This window comes from Haliotis cracherodii, unplaced genomic scaffold (genome assembly GCF_022045235.1).
Source record: "Haliotis cracherodii isolate W230 unplaced genomic scaffold, xgHalCrac1.p SCAF_2, whole genome shotgun sequence".
Classification (NCBI taxonomy): Eukaryota; Metazoa; Mollusca; class Gastropoda; order Lepetellida; family Haliotidae; genus Haliotis; species Haliotis cracherodii.
In genome coordinates, this window is record NW_027266275.1 from 79113545 (window position 1) to 79132316 (window position 18772).

The following is an 18772-nucleotide window of genomic DNA, read 5'->3' on the forward strand; positions in this document are numbered from 1 at the left end:
TGCGTAACTTAGAAGACGAGAGATCGGCCCGCTTCGAAGCAGCTTCCTGTAATAGAAAGGCACTTCGTTCGCAAATCAGTCGAATTCGAGAAACTATCGATCAAGTCCTCAACGATGACACTACACTGGCTGATAAAATTAAAACATTGTTCAGAGAACAGGGAATAACCATTGCCAGTATTTTAACCGTGTTGGGATTTATTATATCGACTTTGACTCACACGTTAACCGGTTGGACAGGTGGTACAGGTGGTGGCGGATCACCGCCTAGGTCGGATGGTATAAAAGAGTGGATAAAAAAGCATTTAAAAGCATTAGGTTCAGCACTGGGAAAGCTCACTGAGAAAGCCGCGGCCACACTTCCCGGTATAATAGGGAGTGTTGTTTCCTGGCTCTTGAATTTATTAGCTAAGACCACCACTTGGCTTAGTCAAAACTTGTGGGCACTGATCGTAGCAATCGCAGGGCTGTTGTACGTATCCGCTAAGAACTATTTAACCAAATCAGTTCGCTAACCAAATCATGAGTAAACCAACCGCGACTCCACCTAATACGAGCGCTGTTTTTTCATCGATATGTTGTTGATTTTTAGCCCCAATATGTGGTGGTACTTGTGGTTGTGCGTCAGTAGATGGTTGAGCGATAGTTGGTGTTTGTGGCTTGACTATTCCCTTTTCACCTGTGATTGTTTGAGTTATTAATTCAACGTTAATATCTGAATTTATACCTGTTTTTTGTTGATCTGTAGCGATAACAATTTTATTATTATAGCCTATCACTTGGCCGATCTTAAGTTCCATATTACTCGGAGACCCGGCACATAAACGAAGTCCACTTTGGATTGAGCGTACTGTAATACATCTTGAAAACGCTTTATAGACGATGGTATGTCAACTGGTGAATTAATGGCGTACTCCACGTTTGGGACAAACTGTTTTTGCGCATCGAGCGCCGTCCCAGAACCGATAATGGATGTTCGTGTTTGTGATTGTGCACCGAGAATTGCCCATACATAAGTTCTTATCGATTCATTAACTCTTACAAATCCTGGGTTAGTAAAATTATTTTCCGTTTTATCATTAAGAAATTCATTCCAAGTGTTTGCGGTATCGTTCAGTTGTATAAATTTTGTAACAATATAAATTAAACCACTCTTAAAACTCATAATATCCCCTCTCCAATCGTTACTCGAAAGTTCCCAGTCTTTATACCAATGATGGGTTTTTAGAAAATAATCATACATTCTTATGTAAAGTTTGCTGGTATGCAACAACTTAAACGCATCAATTGGACCTTTGTTAACTTCTTTAAATAAATCATCGCTTTCTTCTTTGACAGTTATTTCCCCTGTGTAAGGAACACCTAGACCTTGGTTTGCTCCTTTAATACACCAATCTTTACTCGTACAAATATTAAATTCCTGACAAATACGCTCATACGCGGACCTATCATAATTATTATTTGTGGAATTTCACGCTCGATCCTGTGGTAATGGAGAACTAATTTCTTTAAGTATACGTCTAATCTGATAGTACACGTAAAATGATATAACAGACTTATTCAGTTCAAATCCTGGGGAATAAAGAGATACGCCACATCCCGTTGTGGCACACCATATGGCAAAGTTTAACTGATTCTGCCAAAATTGCATCGGATTGTGAAACCAATCGTGCACCATTTTATCGCTAGTTGCCGTGACCCTGTACTTTTCAAAGATATCAGGGAATTTAACGATAAATTCAGCACCAGAGGCAGTTACTATAATCAATTGATTAGTAATGTATCTCGATTTCATATTTAAGTTATGATACAGTATCATTGTATATTTAATATGTATGTTACACTCCCGGGAATAACAAATGGTCAGTCTATTGAACTGCTTCATACTATAGATAACTCTGATGGTCACCTCGAAGTCCACCCGCTGTGGACCAATATAAGTGCTGCGAGAGGTAATAATAAGATATGGTTATTAAATGAAAGAGGTGGTATTACTATACCTGATGGATATTACAGCAAATGCTCACTCAATGATGAAATTTTTAAGCCTAATGGAATTAGTATCACACAAAATGAGTCGAACGGGACAGTGAAAATCAACACTGGAGAAAAAGGAGAACTTATCTGCTACACTTGGATTTACACGCGGAATTTTATCAATATTAAGGTCAACATTTGATGGAAATACATTTCCCGATTTAGTTCCCTATAAAGAGTTGTGTATCCATCTTGATCAAATAAGCACGACGGATAATATTCAACTAGAAAGTCCTTCAACTCTGCTCAGATCTATTCCAGTGAAAAATGAAAAAAATAATAGCGGTAGAACGGAATCTTTCTCGTCATAACAATATAAAAAATTAAAGCGGGGTATTATTTCAGACCTCAAAATTTCTGTATTAGATGTAAAACACCAACCTGTACATATAGGATACTTAAGTGTAACACTCCATATTATAAATAATGGTTGATGCATCAGGCCCTGGAACGCTCAGAAAATGTAATACAATTGCGCTTTCCGATCTCGGAGACACAGAAGGATTCGATAAACCCGGTACCGAAGGTAAGTTATTCGCTTTACACTTACACGATAATGTATACAAGCGGAAAGAAGTTACATTCACAGGTAATCTAGAAGATTTAAGCGATGTCGACGTTAGTAGACTCCTTAAAAACACTTCGTAAAATATTACTCACAACTTTGAAAATAAATGGACTATGGTCGAAGCAAACATCGAGTGGCTATTGAATATCGTCATTACCCCACCTTATGTGATGATGGGTAAGGGACATAATTTAACTAAGATAATAAATAGTGGTATCGTACTCGCGGCCTATATCCCGTCAAAACGAAAAAGTGTGTTAGTCACTCCCCTGCCAGAAAACCCAGGTCATATGTTATATAGTCGTCCGGCCTTACAAAATGTTAGTTTAAATTTGGTTACAGAATTCGATGATATTAAAGTTAACTTGAGTGCAATATCTAATATTTCTACTCTTATTGAAGTCTTGTTCGGAGATGTACCGGTAGATGCCTTCGAAATATTACCAGGTCTATCGATTAATATACATTTCATAAGGTTGATGTATACACTCAAAACATTTAAGCAAGACCAATTAAAGACTATTATATATTCATAATATACACTATGAGTTTATATCTGACGCTCGATGAGGCATTTGAAAAGATGGAAACTGTTGATGGATTTCGATTACGTCAAATAAGCGACATAAAACATCGAATAGAGAAGGATAGTGAGTTGAGACTTGGATTGTATAAAAAGTATCGCAGAGCCATGAATGCTCTCGACGGAGTTGACACCGCACTTGTAGCAGCTGGCATGGGACTTGGTGTAGCTGGTGTTGGTTTATTATCAACTATAATCACCGCGCCTATAGTGCTCGGCATGGAAATAGCCGCTGGAGTCTCGGGACTGGCAGGAATAGCGATAAAATTCATTTCTCATAGGTTGCAAAAGAAAGCATTAAAACACGATTGTATTCGGATACTCGCCGAAGCAAAGTTGAACAGCATTGAGGATCATATTGCGACAGCAATGGTCGATTGTAAGATATCTGAGGATGAGTTTCGTTTAGTGCTGTCAGAACTCACCAAATACAATGCAATGAAGCAGGAGACTCGATCAAAATCTCGTAAGACCAATAGTATTAGCGAAGACGAGAAAAAAAAGTTCATAGAACAGGGGAGGCAACAAGCTCGTCAATTATTCCGTGCCAAAACCAAAGAAGTGGTTGGAGATTAAAAATAGATTGCTTACTATCGTTTGATCACATTTAGACAAATGCTTACATAAATATATATTATAATGGAGATCGAAAAAGCTATCAAATGGAGAGAATTACCACAAGGTTTTTATTATATTAGTGATGTCAAACCAACCAAATACGGTTATCAATTGTTCCGTATCAATTTACAAGAAGAGTGTAGTTATATAGTCAAAGAACTTAATAAAAATGTTGAATATCGCTTTATTGATAAAAATGATAAAGAATATTTTTATTACCATTTAGGCTCATCTAAAGCAATGATTGGCCCCAGGTGGTGGTGAGCTAGAGCCAATTTAACTTAATCTCATGACTATCATTGAATCGCATAATCATTTTGGCATAAAAAATGCCACCTGTAGTAGCAGTGTAGGTATATAAATCTGGCTCCAGTGGAAGTGGTCCAGAACCATCATTACCTATACCACTCCTCGGATAATATCGTTTTGAACGCCTCTACCACAGACTCTGGTTTCTTATTGTTTAACGGTGCCACCAACAAATACCGAGACAATATGTCAATGGCTATCAATACATAATGTACGCTGTCATTGGCCTTCGCATAACGTCCCATGTCCATTAAATCGACATCCCACTGTTCATTGAGGCTGTTGACACGCACCTTAAGTCGTGGAAACCTGTATCTCACTGGTTTGTGAAGTGTGTAGGCGTCATGTTCACCCAAGAAAGACCTTACTTTCTTAAGGGAAACCGTTTGACCATGCTTTTTCAAACTCTGATGAAATTTAGATGGTCTGTAAAAGGCACCACCTTGCCTCGGACTAAAATAATAACGCTGCAGAATTTTTTTTCAATTTTTTTCTTCTCTACTACCTACGATGGTGCTGGTGTATCGGTAGCCATGGTGCAAATGAGCTTTACTACATTAGTTTACTATTTATATGTGAAAATCAAGACAAATGCAACACTCAAGACATCATATTTTATTAAAAACCCTTTCCATTACATCATGTTTTACAACAGTGAATACGTCATCATCATCATCATAGTATATTGAAAACTCTTTGCAAATGTGACATTTTAACTACACGTTTTTTTAACTCTGACACCCACAGCTGTGTTTTAAAGTAGGCATCCCGATAGTCTTTACATTGGTATTGATACAACGTAAAGGATGACACAGACTGGAAACTCTGGTCGTCTCAAATTAATGTTAACCAGTTTTCGATCACACGATCAATCGTTGACTTCACACAAAGCCATTTTGAAATAATGATTTACTCTGTTTTCATCGGATACATCACGACACGAATGAACTGCCTCCCCTTCGTCTTCAAACATACATCCAAAACAAAATTCAGTGGAGAGACGACTTATAATCTTACAGAGTTCACAAAGTCAACAAACTTTCTATCTGTTGGACCACGTGGACGGCTTCCATTTCATCTACTTGTAGTTTCTTGAGTTTCTTGACAATCACACGTTTACTCGTTGACACTTCATCTTGAACGTTATTTGTAGCATCTTGCACGCAGTGGGCGCGGTCTTGAAACCACTGCGATGACTGTACAAGCATGAATTCATTCAACCGGTTGGGTTCACGGAGGACGTATTTCCAAGTGTAGAAGACGGCAGGTTTCCTGACAAAGATAAACAGTCTGGCATGACTATGTCTCGCACCTCCATTAATATACGTCCTAACAAATTCTGACCTCTCCACTGACAAGGACAAAAAATATTAGGATCATAAATGGATAATCCGATGCCCCACTTTCTGTCATAGGGACTACATTCCACAAGAATTCTAGGATATGTCCATTTCAAAAGTTTCTTCAGCTCAATGACCTGCGTATATTTGGCTATGGAAGCTTTTCGAACAACTAACAGCATCCCACTTTTGCTGATCAAAACCACTGATACATTTACCGAGTCTTTTCTGCTCTGTAGGGGATGTAGATCTTAAAATCCTTTCGGCAGAGATCCAATCTTCAAAGACATAAGCTTTACTGTACATGTAATATTGCTCGGTGCAGTTGAATGTTTTATTATCCACTTCAACAAGTGTAGGAAAATGTTGACTGAAAGGTGATCTTTTGGTATAGAAAAATACATACTTGTCGGTGATTGCCATAGACATGGTTTCTTATCCAATATTTCTTTTCCGTCGACCTTCCATCAAGACGTACAGCAGTGAAGTGATGTGACAAAACCTTGGTACATATATGTATGATGAGTCGTCTCTAGAAATACGATTTAAATCTGTTGGATGAACATGTGTTCCCTCTTTGCATAGATGACGTCAACAATGTCATGTTAGCTGATACCATGCAGTTAATGTAGTCGTTTCCTTTTTCTCTGTTCCCGCTTAAGCTTTCCAACCAAATAATCAAATCCCTTTGGCATAACTTCTTGTTCCAAATGGAAGCACCTCTCCTTGAGTTCCAAACACATTTTTCTATAAGTCTCATCACATTCCATCATGTTTCAATGAAGTTGCTTGTACTGCGTCATGATGTCTTCTAAATGCCTCTTAAATATGAAATAGCCGGCATCGTTAAAAACACTCCACCAGTCAGTCTCATTGCTGGAGAGAGGGACTGTCGGTCCACATCTATCAGTTCCTGTAAATACCATATCCTATGAAGAAAGCCTTTATCCCACTCATCATGTTGTACAATTTTGTCGTATCAGCCATGATCTTAGCAAGATGATTTTTCTACACTCCAGTGAAAAGCAATCAGCGGGACGTCAGTTTTAAATACCTATAGGGGGCATGCGCAGTGGATCCTGGACGTTTCATGACGTATTTCATGGGAAAAGGAAACCATTTTAATATATGCGCAGTCTGGCGACCACTTCTCGTGCTCAATCCAAAACGTCGTCGGATTCATCCCAATCCTTTCAATCGAATGTCGCATTTAAAGCAACGACAGACATCACCATGGTTCAAATAGATAAATCCTGCATGGGCCCAATCGACTGGAGATTGTTTCATTTGCTTCGGCCAGTCTTTAAACAAAGACAGTCGTCTTTCAAACAACGTCCAGTCTGACGAAACCACAATTGACTTACAAGGTACCGAATCCGTACAGAGATCCCCTTCCATCCTTACTGCTCAACAGCAACAACGCAACTGTCCCAAACTCGAATTTGAATGCACATATATTTCATTTATAACGCTGGAAAAGTACAAAGACATTTACACACACACAATGATGCTCGGCTAGACCTTCAACCAGACCACCCAACCACTTGACACCCAAACTTTATCAAAGCATGTACTGCTCCTCCAAACAAACAGACTCAGAAATCCCCATTCCATTGTTCCCCCCGCATAGTTTGAGGAGAATCCTTTGTTTTCATGAAGTACTACATTATTATCTACTCACATGTGCGACAAACGAATGCACCATCGTCAAAAGGTTCAGTTCATTGTTCCAATGTCACCAGTGAAGTAAAATAACGATCATAAAGATTGAAATACAAATTCATTGACATGTTGATAGTAGCGCACTCCTTGCGGTGCTGTGTTGAAACACATTGTACTTATTGCAGAACGATGTGAAAGTGTATTTACGTATCGTGGACCAATGAACTTATGTCACTATTACAAATATGTCTAACACTTCATTTTAGAAACACATTCTCGCATTGGCCTTGCTTTTACTTGCCATGTCAGCAGATCTACTTAAAATGAGAATGCCTTCAGGACATCTTTACTTTCTAAGATATGAACATCATCATTAGACACGAATATCTCGTGGGATGTCATGTAATCTGAACCCTACCTTTCTCCAGAGAAACCACACATTTCCCCGAGAGGAGCACGCTGAAGCCGTCTGCAAAGCCAAGGCCGAAGGTCGCTATTGTCTCCTTCCCGTGTGTCCTAATTAATGATAATTACAGAGTTCCAGACCTCAAAGGTGGGTTCTAGGATGCTATGTAACTGCTGGACAGGAATTAACAAGATATAAGCACCTGGATTCCTGGTTAGAATACAATTTAATTCCTAGCAATCTATGCTTGTTGTACAAGGCGACATATTAGTGGATCAGTTGCTTCACGACACATACGTTTCTTCTCTGCAACGCACAATATTTCACTCGAGTGTAAAACGATATAAATTTTTTCTGTTTCTTTTTTTAAAAATCCCCTAAACATTCCCATCCCAAACACCGGAATTACATGTATGTGTTGTCATATCCGACGACCCTGCCCTGAGGTAGTTGTTTGATGAGGGTGGGGCGAGCTCGCCACGAGAGAACGGGTCTGAGGCCCTGGGACTCCACCAACTCAGTATTCTCTACGCTGCCATCTGAAGACACAGAACACGCAATAAACACACTGTCATGGAACCACGGAGGGCGCTACTGAGTCAACCAATTGCTTGCATGAAACCATAAAATCATTTGTTTAATATATTTTCACCCAGTTTACATAGTCATTGAACTTATGGATGTCTGGAATAATGATGCACTGTATGCATTTTAAAACATTCATGTTAAATTGTGTTTATTTGATTAAATTCAACAGAAGGTCTTTTGAAACTCGTATTGATTTTTAAAAATATACTTGTATTATCTTTATTGATGTTTTAATTCGTATTGATTTTTAAAAATATATCTGTTTCATTATATCATTACCATCTGTTGTAATTCTGTAGAAGGTCTATTGAAAGTCATTCATGTATAAAAGTTGTTATTCAAGTATTATATAACCATTGGCATGACCATTTGTTGATGTTAGGAAGATAGGATTGTTATATTCTGTAACAAATGTTCTATTTGGGATTACACTTTTCAGTAAAGTACAAATTCTAGTACATCTATGCTGGCGATAAGGTGCCTCACTCTGAGAGTGTTGGTTCGAATCCGGGATAGTGTTCAAGCATCAGTAAAGTATAATAGTTCATTTTCGCTTTATCTTATCGACATATTATCATAATTGTGCACTAGCAAGTTGTATGTATTATTTTTATTGAAACTTTAATTCGTATTGATTTTTAAAAATATATCTTTTTTATTATATCATTACCATCTGTTGTAATTCTGTATTGCTTCACTCATTTTTTCCTATCATAATTATTTGGAAGATTTGTATTCAACAGGCAGGATTGAACCTGATCTATTCACGCGTGATGGAACACAAGGCATTATTAAAGTCTCAAGTACCATGTGGTCGCTTTATTATCCCATAATGCCTCACAGGCAGAATTATACACCGGAAGTGTCAGGGAATGATCCTTATATCGTAATGTAGCAATTACAATACCTTCAGCGTACCTACGTACACTACAAAGATTATTATTCGATTCAATTTCGGGGTTAATAACTCACAAGTGACTCTATGCTCTCTGCGAATGACTCACCCGGAGGCAGTCCGTAGAGCAGAATTCCAAAACGGATGAAATCCAGATCTGTTCCATACCCATGTGCTATCCCTGACGAGCTGGCAACGTGCAGTTTCAGGCCATGCTTCCTGGCAAGAGTAAGTGGGTTGATGTGGTTGAAAGTATATCTGTATCATATTTAATGTATGTTGGATTTATCCTCTTATTTGAAGTGTATGATAGAAGTCAGAAAATGCTTGTGCCTACAGACTCACCATTTCTATGTTAAAGAAATACACACAGACACAATAGATACGCTGAATAACGCACAGCTGCTCAGTTTGTAAACTCTATTTTAGGGCTTCATCGTGGGGTGTCTGGGGACAAAGTGAAACGATGTTATGCAAAGCTGTAAATACATTTCCGCCAACTGATGCTTAGATTGCGTTCAGACAATAAGCAATACTACAACAATGTGTATATTAGATTTGGTTACCTTGGGAAGTTGTCCATGTGACATCTGCCAACACTATGTGCGGCTTATTGTTGCGTGTACCTGTAAGGTTCGGTCAGGGACATGAATGTGTTGAACTGGTGCTTGGTGAAGTCTGGATTGTCCCAACCCTGGTTAAAATGCGTCATCACACTGTGGACATCCAAGTCATTCTCCAGGCAATACTGGAACGACAAATGAACCATCTACCCAAGTGTTCTCCGTTTAGCAAACACGTACATTCTCTCCTCAAATATGAAAAATATGACATTTAAATGGGTGCAGCAAGACCCGATATCGTGGGTCGTTGCTCACAATATCAACCACTGGCTTGGTTTATGCCATCTTTTTTTCTCAGCAAAGGTTTCAATGAAAATCAGGGTCTTTATCATTTTAAAAATGTGAGGTCAATAAATGCTAATGTTAATGTTAGTTTTAAAGATATATACCCAACAAACATTGTTTCGATAGAGAAGAAATTAAACGATTTGTGTCTTTTCTGCTTTTCAAGATCAAGAAAACACCCTTTCGTACCTAATTTGTCTTAGTGAGTACATGTTTACGGGTGGGCAGACAGAAAATGGCGAAAATATGTGAAGACCCCAATCACCGTCACATCAATATAGTAAATATGATAGCTATTCAAACTCAGAATGTCTATTCATTTTGAACTAAGCTTGTGCAGTTTTAGATGGGGCCGATGTGGTAGTGTTTGCCAAAAACCCTAGTTCGATCCCCAACCTGGGTAGAATTTGTTATGTCCTTTGTTGTGTTTGGGATATGTGAGTTACATTGTCATAAGGGTTTATTACGATTTCTTGAACAACCGAGGCCCAACAATGCATCAAATTACTGTGGCGAACTTGCCATACATCCAAGATCTTGAGTAGTTTTTTGCCGAACAGGTAAACAAGTCGATTTGTATGTGTTTTCACAAGACGGCAAAACTATTCAATCAGATATCTTGATTCTATGACGAATAATGATAAAATGGCACACAATGTTGAAGGTGGCTTGTGCATTCATTCTGCCCGACCGTAACCTCTTCATTATATATTGCAGCAAAGGTTCATGCTTTGACGATTCTACCCTGGTCACAGCAAAAGTATGATTTTGAAATTAGACTGAACACATCAAGCATATGGTTACAGTTTAAAAGGTGAGGTGAGGTGAAATGGGGTTTAAGGTCGCGGCCAAGATTATTGCACTCATATAGCGACGTGCATGCAGGTGTGTTTGTGTGGCTGCTTGTACTAGTCCGGACTGATGCCGATATATAGTGCTAGCTCACTGAGGATATGCTGAGATACCAGTTTAACATGAATACCCCACTCACACACAGTATACTGACTCCGAGCCGACCAGTCCTTGTTTTAGCCCCTAAATGCCGAGCGCCAGACAGGGTAACAACAAGTACCATCTTTTAACGTCTTTTGGTATGACGCGGCCGGGAATCGAACCCCGGACCTTCCGCTCTCCGGGCGGACGCTCTACCACAAGACCACGGAGCAGTTTAAAGGGACATACATGTATCATGAAATCAGAATAACAGTGCAGTTATTATTGCATCTTATCAATTTTTGTTCACCAACATAACTCAAAAGAAGGGATATTTATCACATGATCTATACTAAGTCTAATACAATGTTATCGAGTACACATGCGCTTGCACTTGTTCATGAGTGACCTTAACCTCCAATCACATGTCCTAATAATTCCACAGGGATATACAGTTTCTTAAATATGTCATAAGCCCATGGCTGAGAAAGCCAGTTGGAGTTCAGATTGGACCAAACACATTAAGCGAGGTTGTTTAGTAATCTTATGTAGTCAACAGCTACCTCTAAAGTAATCGACCCCACCTGTATTAGTGAGGGGAAGTCCTGAGTCTGACACCCATTCCTGGACATCCCCGTGTCTATCTTCAGCACCAGTTGGTGTCTCTTCCTAACCTGGAACACGAAAAACATGTCACGACGATATTTAAACTTACTATGAAATGTCGAATGAATAAACATGAAGATGTGAATGGGATTGAGTGCATAAATGTAATTTTACGACGCACTCAGCAATATGCCAGCTGTATTACGGTGGCCTGTGAATAGTCTTGGCAATGCATAATGTTACTGAAAACATGAGCAACGATCCAAGCAATGAGCCAAGTCAGCCACTCTGACCCTTTTTAGACGTTTTCCACGACAGGCTTGGGTATTTGGGCCCTATTCTTCCCAAGAATTGAATGGTTCACCCACCTGACTCCCGTTCCTGGTGTTCATTGCAGAAGTGACAGTCCGAGACCATTCCTGGAGGAAATTTAATTCTGCCACCGTCGGTGTCAACCTATACTTCACCAGGATCGGGATGTCCTCCTCGACAGCGTTACCTGCGACAAAGACGTTCATGAAGTTTCACTATTTTAGATATACTACAATAGAACATTAATCCAATTATGACGATATAACCTGTGTAATTCAAATATTAGAGGCGATGACATGACACAACAGGGCATAACCTGCAGCTGAGGTACGTTGAAAAGACCAAATAACGTATACCGAAGACCTGTATGTGTCCCTTTATCTCTGCCTGCCTCAGCCGAGCGCCTTCCTCGGGGGTGGCGACGGCGAAATGCCTGACCCCCCGGGACTCCAGATATCTGGATATCTCCACACTGCCGTGACCGTAAGCGTTGCCTTTCACCACTGCTATAATGTCTGTTGACAAAAGAGCTAACATTGGTTTGTGGTTTTATTGTCGTAACTATCAACTGAGTCTTATAGTAAATCTGTATTTGCCGAGTGGTTAGATATTTGAATGACTACTTTTGTAACCAGTTATCTGTATGGATAAACTGATGTACGAAAGTAAAATGGTTTTCTTTAAAGCTTTGGACAAAGACTTAACAAAAGTTGCTTTCTTCAGTGATATCGAAATATTTCGGCCAAAACACTGAGAGAAAAATAAACAACATTAGATTCCAGGTTTTAAAACAAAATAGGATTTCATCATAAGGAGATATATAGATACATGCCAAAATTCAGCTTCCTCAATCCCGCAATTTCAGAGGAGAAGACTTTTCGGAGGAACCAAAAAGAACACTACAGAACATTATATTTTGAATACACATTGTTGAAAAATGTCCAGTAATGGGTGTATCTATATTTCTGTGGCAGCTATATTGAAGTTAGAATTCAAACCTCTTGGGATGCCATAAAAAAAAAAACATGACGCTTAAGCTTCATGGGTAGATCATGTTAACAAAGAAATGCATTTTCATCGAATTCAAGAGCATGGTCCAAACGGAAAAGTCATATCTGGGTCAAACTAAGTCCCTTAACATATACCACATTCTTACAATTTGAACAAGATGGCCGAGTAATGTTAGGGAATGTTGGTTTTTTTTTTCAATATAGCTGCCGTTGCGGCCATATTTCTTTGGTGGCTTCTCCTAATTGTCGTAGTTCTGTGCGTAGACTTTTCAGTGGTCCATTCATATATTTTTTAACAGCAAATTTACTTTCACACAAATTGAATGTGTTACGCTCTAGACTGGATATTCTCTTGCATTGACAATTCAAATTTGTCAACTGAAACCACTCGCTTGTATTTCTTTGCTACGGTTTAGGCCAAATGTTTCCACTGTATCTTCTGAAGATATAGTGACGGTTGGGTAGCCTAGTAGTTAAAGCGTTCGCTCGTCGCGCCAAAGACCCGGGTTCGATTCCCGACATGGATACAATGTGTGAAGCCCATTTCTGGTGTCCCCCGCCGAGATATTACTGGAATATTGCTAAAAGCGGCGTAAAACCATACTCACTCACTCAATCTGAAGGTATCATCCTGGGTTACATTTCGCATAGATAACTAGTCAATTGGTTCCTGGATATTTTCAGTCATGTCAGCTTCTGATCCAGTGCCAACATTCAGACTACACGTATTGCGGAAAGCTCTGAAGTGTATCATTTGAAATGGACCCAAAACTAATCCCAATAGTGCGGGCGACATGCATTATTGTAACACATCTGTCAGCCATTAACCATGCGGTGGACAGCCTCCACTTGAGTTTAAGACTCTGGGAGTATAAGAACAAGGGTCAGCTCCTGTGCTATTCTCCCAAGTATAAATTCAGCATCAAAAACAATATCTTTGAGGCCACGACCCTTTTGATTTACCCTCATACATGATCCTCATGTTTAATGTTGTTATGGACCGCTATAGAGGTAGAGCGTCCGTCCGGAGAGCGAAAGAAAATTTAACGGGAAGGAAAAGGTCGAACCCAGTTAATGTTATCAGGTATTTATGTGAAGGATATATATTGTTTGTGCTATGTGACAGTATGTATTGTAAACTATATCATTGTGACAGTAGATGGGGGAGCTTGTAAAATATCGAACTTTGTATTAAGTAGATGTTTTCTTTTAGCTGCCCTCGGCAGCTGGTTGTAAACGTTGGTGGAACCTATAAGCCCCTGGTATGTAGAGTACCCAATTTACCCGTCTCAGCCCTACTCGTGTGGTCTTGACACACCAACGATCATAACCGGGACGAATCTTGGATTCAAACTCACGACAAACACTTCACACTGCGGCTGAAAAAGTCAACTGTCGACGAAGAAATGGTTTCTAAATTGAATCCATTCCAAATTAAAGGGTGGGGGGGGGGGGGGGGGGGGGGTGCTACAGGTACCTGTCTGTGGTGAACACTGGCGTCTGAGAATGGAGAGATTCTTGTCGAGGACGTTGAGATCTATACGGAGGTATGTCCGGCGTCCCACCAATGTATATATCTGTGCGTCCATAGCCTTAAACCTGCCTTCCATGTTCTTTGTCGTAGATTGTTCCTAATTGTGTTACACATAGTATGTCAAACCTGGTATGTCCATTTCCGATATTTGTCAAAACTTGTTTTAAGTACCATTTTCGACTGATCATACGCCAATATATATATAAGTCCAAATAATGTTAATTAAATGTACGTTTACAGCTAAGATGACGTTAACAATTGTCAGGATGCTGGAATAACTCTGAAGATCGTCCAGTGACCATATCCCACTTAGGGTATTGACAAAAAGAAATATACATGACATTCTTGATAAAACATACCTTGATACGGTGTCGGCAAAGCTTTCTCAGGCAGCAGTTGATGGCAAATCGATAAGGCAGTCTGAAATAAAATAAAACAAAAAACATTGAAGCAAATTAGCTTGATATAACTACAGGTAATAGAAAACGAAACATACGTCACACAGCATGATTGATTGATTAGCATGGAAATGTTTTATTGAAAAACAAAAAAAGTGAAACTTCTCTAAATCAGGGATGTGAGCAGGTTTACTCGAAAAAAGAGGAAAACTCTTGGGGGGTTTGGGGGCATGCCCCCCAAGAAATTTTGTAAACATTTGATTGCATTTTAAGCAATTTTCGTGCAGTTTGGACAACATTCACACCAAGAAATGTATTAAGTCATGGGCAAAAGTCAAATAAACAAGATGGCAGATGCAGCAAAATTTCGAAGTTAAAGGGGCACTGATCTAACGCAATCCCCGGGACTGGTTGTTGCCATTGTTATTGTTTTTTCCCCAGTGAGTACCCGGATGTTACGCAACGCAACTGAGCGTGACCAGAGACTGGGCTTCCGTCTGCAAGGACAGCTAAATAAACTTGGAGGCTGGAGGCAATATTCGTTAAAGATTTCGACAAAGGTCGGCTTGTTAATTAATTTCTTCAGCCTAAACAAACAGACAAAAAGAACAGCGCAGCTCATCGGATGTCGTCATTTGGAAATACCCCAGATGGTTATAGTTTAGTTCTAATAAAAAGTATCCATGCAGTGAAAGCATTTTCGGATTTCGGCTTGTGTCGATAATACGATTACTACTCCCTTGTTGTCATCCACGTTTTCTCGTATAACCCTACACTTGTGTATTTGTCGTCATTTACTTGATGCTCAGTTAATGAATTTATTACAGGTTCAATTAGTGGTAGCACCACTTACATTACCTGACAAAGGTTCCCATTTGGCATTTATTGTGTCTGGGGTAATTATTCAATCTAAATCCAGGTTTGAAGTGAGGTGGAATGTGTGTTATGTAATATGCACGTGGCAGCCCAGCAAGAGATGAATGATCAGTTGATTTACTTTTTTTGTAAATCAACGGATCGTTCCTAGTCATCAAAGGATTAACAGAAAAATATGTTGATTGATTAATCACTGATATCATGCACAGTGGATATGTCAAGAGTGAGTGTTTACATGTCTAGGTTTACTAAAACAAAGGGAATACACTCATATAATGGCCTGGAGTGCCGATACAACATACTTTGGTCAAAGGGTTAACTGATAATACGTTGATTGATTGATCATTGTTATCTATCACTCCATGGATTTTTTAGGAACCGTGGACGTTATGAGAATAGTTGTCACGTGGGCTTTCTCAGCTGACCATTGAGACTTGACACCTATGTGAAACACCTGAAACAATCTAAGTGATCAGTTGAGAAACGAACACGGGTTATTATATCCCGAAACGATATATATCTTTTAAAATATTTGATTGTTACAGAGATACGTGACATCGAATAAGTTTCTTTGTACAGCTGCAGACGAGCAGGTTACTGTTCCTTTGTGTGGATATTTACGGATACATTCCTCGAACAAGGAAGCTGCCTAAAATTTATACACATAAATTTGGTAGGTTGTAATTGATATTTGCATTTTGTTTTCATTCATTTGAACAGATTCGTTCTTGTTTCTCTACGTCTTGGTTGGGAAATTCTTCAATGCGCGATAGACGTTGTTTTCACGGGTCTTTTACTTTGTAAGCGTGTATATATTACCGTTAATTTGTAAAATGTGATTCTCTCAGGCAATTTATAAAATGTGTAAATATTTCAGTCATTTTGACTAAATAATCTGTCCAGATTGATTAAGACGATCAAAAGGGCCTACAAACATCACAACAGATTATTATGTAGGATTTGAAGCCAAACAACATAGAAATGTACTTTTCAACGTAACATTTTCAGTCTCTTGGTGATGACATTAAACATCAAAATGTTTGGAATTCGTTTTAATAATAATAGAGATGGAAATGTTTTTCAGTCACTTTGTAAAATAACTGAATATTTAGACGTTTAATAAAAGTGTTACACATTTGACAGTAAAAAAAATATACTCACTTTAAAAAAAAGCAATGCTTAGGTGAAATATTTACTTTGTGATGCAAGTGAAAATTGTGTAAACGAAAATCGCAAAATTACCAAGCAAGTGACTTATTAAAACTTCATCACCATTACCGATACTACTCACAAAGATACCTACATTTCCTTATTATCTCGAAAACTGTATTTCATTTTGTTGATCAATGTGACCATACGCCCTTATTACTACCCATAAAAGTGACTAATGCACTTACAAATGGCGCAACAGAGGTCGCCACTAGTCTAGATTTCTGCTATACATCCGGGTACATACTGGGAAACAAACAATAACAAAGGCAACAACCAGTCCCGGGGAATTGCGTTAGATCAGTGCCCCTTTAAATCAGTACTTTTAAAAAATCGGGCATAGCTTTCGCGCACCACACCTGGCTACCCGCCAGGTCTGGGAGCAATACTGACCATAAACTTCAACCCCCATCCCCCAGACACAAGGACAACTGTCACAAGCGTGCAATGTCTGACCCTTTCCCCATGTTGAAGTATATTGAAAAAAAGGCCACAATGCAGTTTACCGGGCGCAGCCCGAGCTCTACCATCCGCTCAATTACCGCGCTATAGTGCCACTCCTGTCTCGTTATACCGTTACCGTGCCTCACGCTCTGGTGACTCTCGCGTCACGATCCAACACCCGTTTTCGGTCTTAGGGAAACTTACACATCTTTTCGATCCAACACCCGTTTTCGGTCTTTTGGAAACTTACACGTCTTTACGATCCAAAACCCCTTTTCGGTCATTAGGGTTAGCTTGCTTTTGGCAAGGGTTAGCCATAAATTCAAACATTTTCAACCGTTAATCCCTTTGGTCGGTCATGTTGACAAACAATTGCGGGTGTGGTTTCAAGAAAAGAGGAATGGTAGAGCGGACAGTGACGTCACACGCATGCGCTATTCATTGTTTACTGAAGTACGCATGCATGTCAATGGGGATTCTAATGACCCGTTAAACGAGCACTGATTACATGTGATAGCGTCTGTGGTCCAGTGGTAAAGCGTCGGCTAATTAACGTTCGAGCCCCCACAGCGCTAATTGGATCTGAAAAAGTGCGCCCGGTAAAGTGCACTACTCCCCAATATATGGCCCAATATATAACCCCTATGTTATGGGGTTTTGGACGCTGAAGAAACATTAATAGTTTTCTCGTAAATAAATGAACACAGATATGAATCGTAGACAAAAATGATCCGTTTAACCGTAAAACACCTGTTGTTTATCGTAAGCCGTCTTCACCGCTTCATGAACTAAACCATTTAACAAGTTCACTTCACACAGGCGATAGGTAATTACAACACGTCCGACACGAACCGGAAGTCAGTGTGTAGACATGCGCACATACTTCCGTTCCAAAATAGAACATTCGGATTTAATTGAGCTATATATAGAATCAAGGTCACACAAATGTCATCGACATGACAGATGCGACAGATCAGACGGGGCATATTTTTTCCTGGGAAGACCTGTTTGCCTGGAGTCCTGGGGAAAACTATGGCTATGTAACCCGTCTGGATGATGCTTTAGAACTCGCACAAGCAACATCAACGTGTTACGTAGAAACACGATCAACGAAAGGTTTTGGCACCTTTGACATAAATGGAGGTATGATTTTATGTATTATTTTTTTTTCATGTCTGGTATGTACTTACAATTGTAACATAATACCCCTGCGTATCATGAAAGTAATTATAAATACCTCATACTAACTTTTATCACAAAGTTATCCGTTCCATTCATCAAATCTGAATTAGATGATCATGTCAATGTAGACACTTTAACTGCACGGGATCTGGTGGTCAGGCTTGTTGTCTTGGCTGAAGCATGTTATCAATCTCAAATTGTGTAGAACTATTATTATTATCATTATTATAATTATTATTACGTTTCCTCATTTCTGTGATACCTTAGAATATCTTTAATTTATGAGTGAGATTAGATATATCTTGCTGTATGGTACAATATCTCATTTTATCATATAATGGGTAGGTTTCTCGG

General features: G+C 39.2%; 1 protein-coding gene across 1 annotated transcript in view; it reads right to left on the reverse strand.

The window, feature by feature from the left end:
* LOC139469683 (alanine racemase-like) overlaps positions 1 to 18074 on the reverse strand; it is a 32707-nt gene extending 14633 nt beyond the window's left edge. The window contains exons 1-10 of the mRNA XM_071251924.1: positions 17987 to 18074; positions 14669 to 14729; positions 14253 to 14406; positions 12122 to 12280; positions 11822 to 11952; positions 11432 to 11521; positions 9633 to 9754; positions 9116 to 9225; positions 7933 to 8062; positions 7536 to 7633 (exon numbers count right to left, since the gene is read on the reverse strand). Of these exons, the coding sequence (XP_071108025.1) occupies positions 7536 to 7633; positions 7933 to 8062; positions 9116 to 9225; positions 9633 to 9754; positions 11432 to 11521; positions 11822 to 11952; positions 12122 to 12280; positions 14253 to 14385 (973 nt within the window). The 5' untranslated portion in view covers positions 14386 to 14406; positions 14669 to 14729; positions 17987 to 18074. The remainder of the gene's footprint in view (positions 1 to 7535; positions 7634 to 7932; positions 8063 to 9115; positions 9226 to 9632; positions 9755 to 11431; positions 11522 to 11821; positions 11953 to 12121; positions 12281 to 14252; positions 14407 to 14668; positions 14730 to 17986) is intronic.
* Positions 18075 to 18772: the final 698 nt, after the last annotated feature.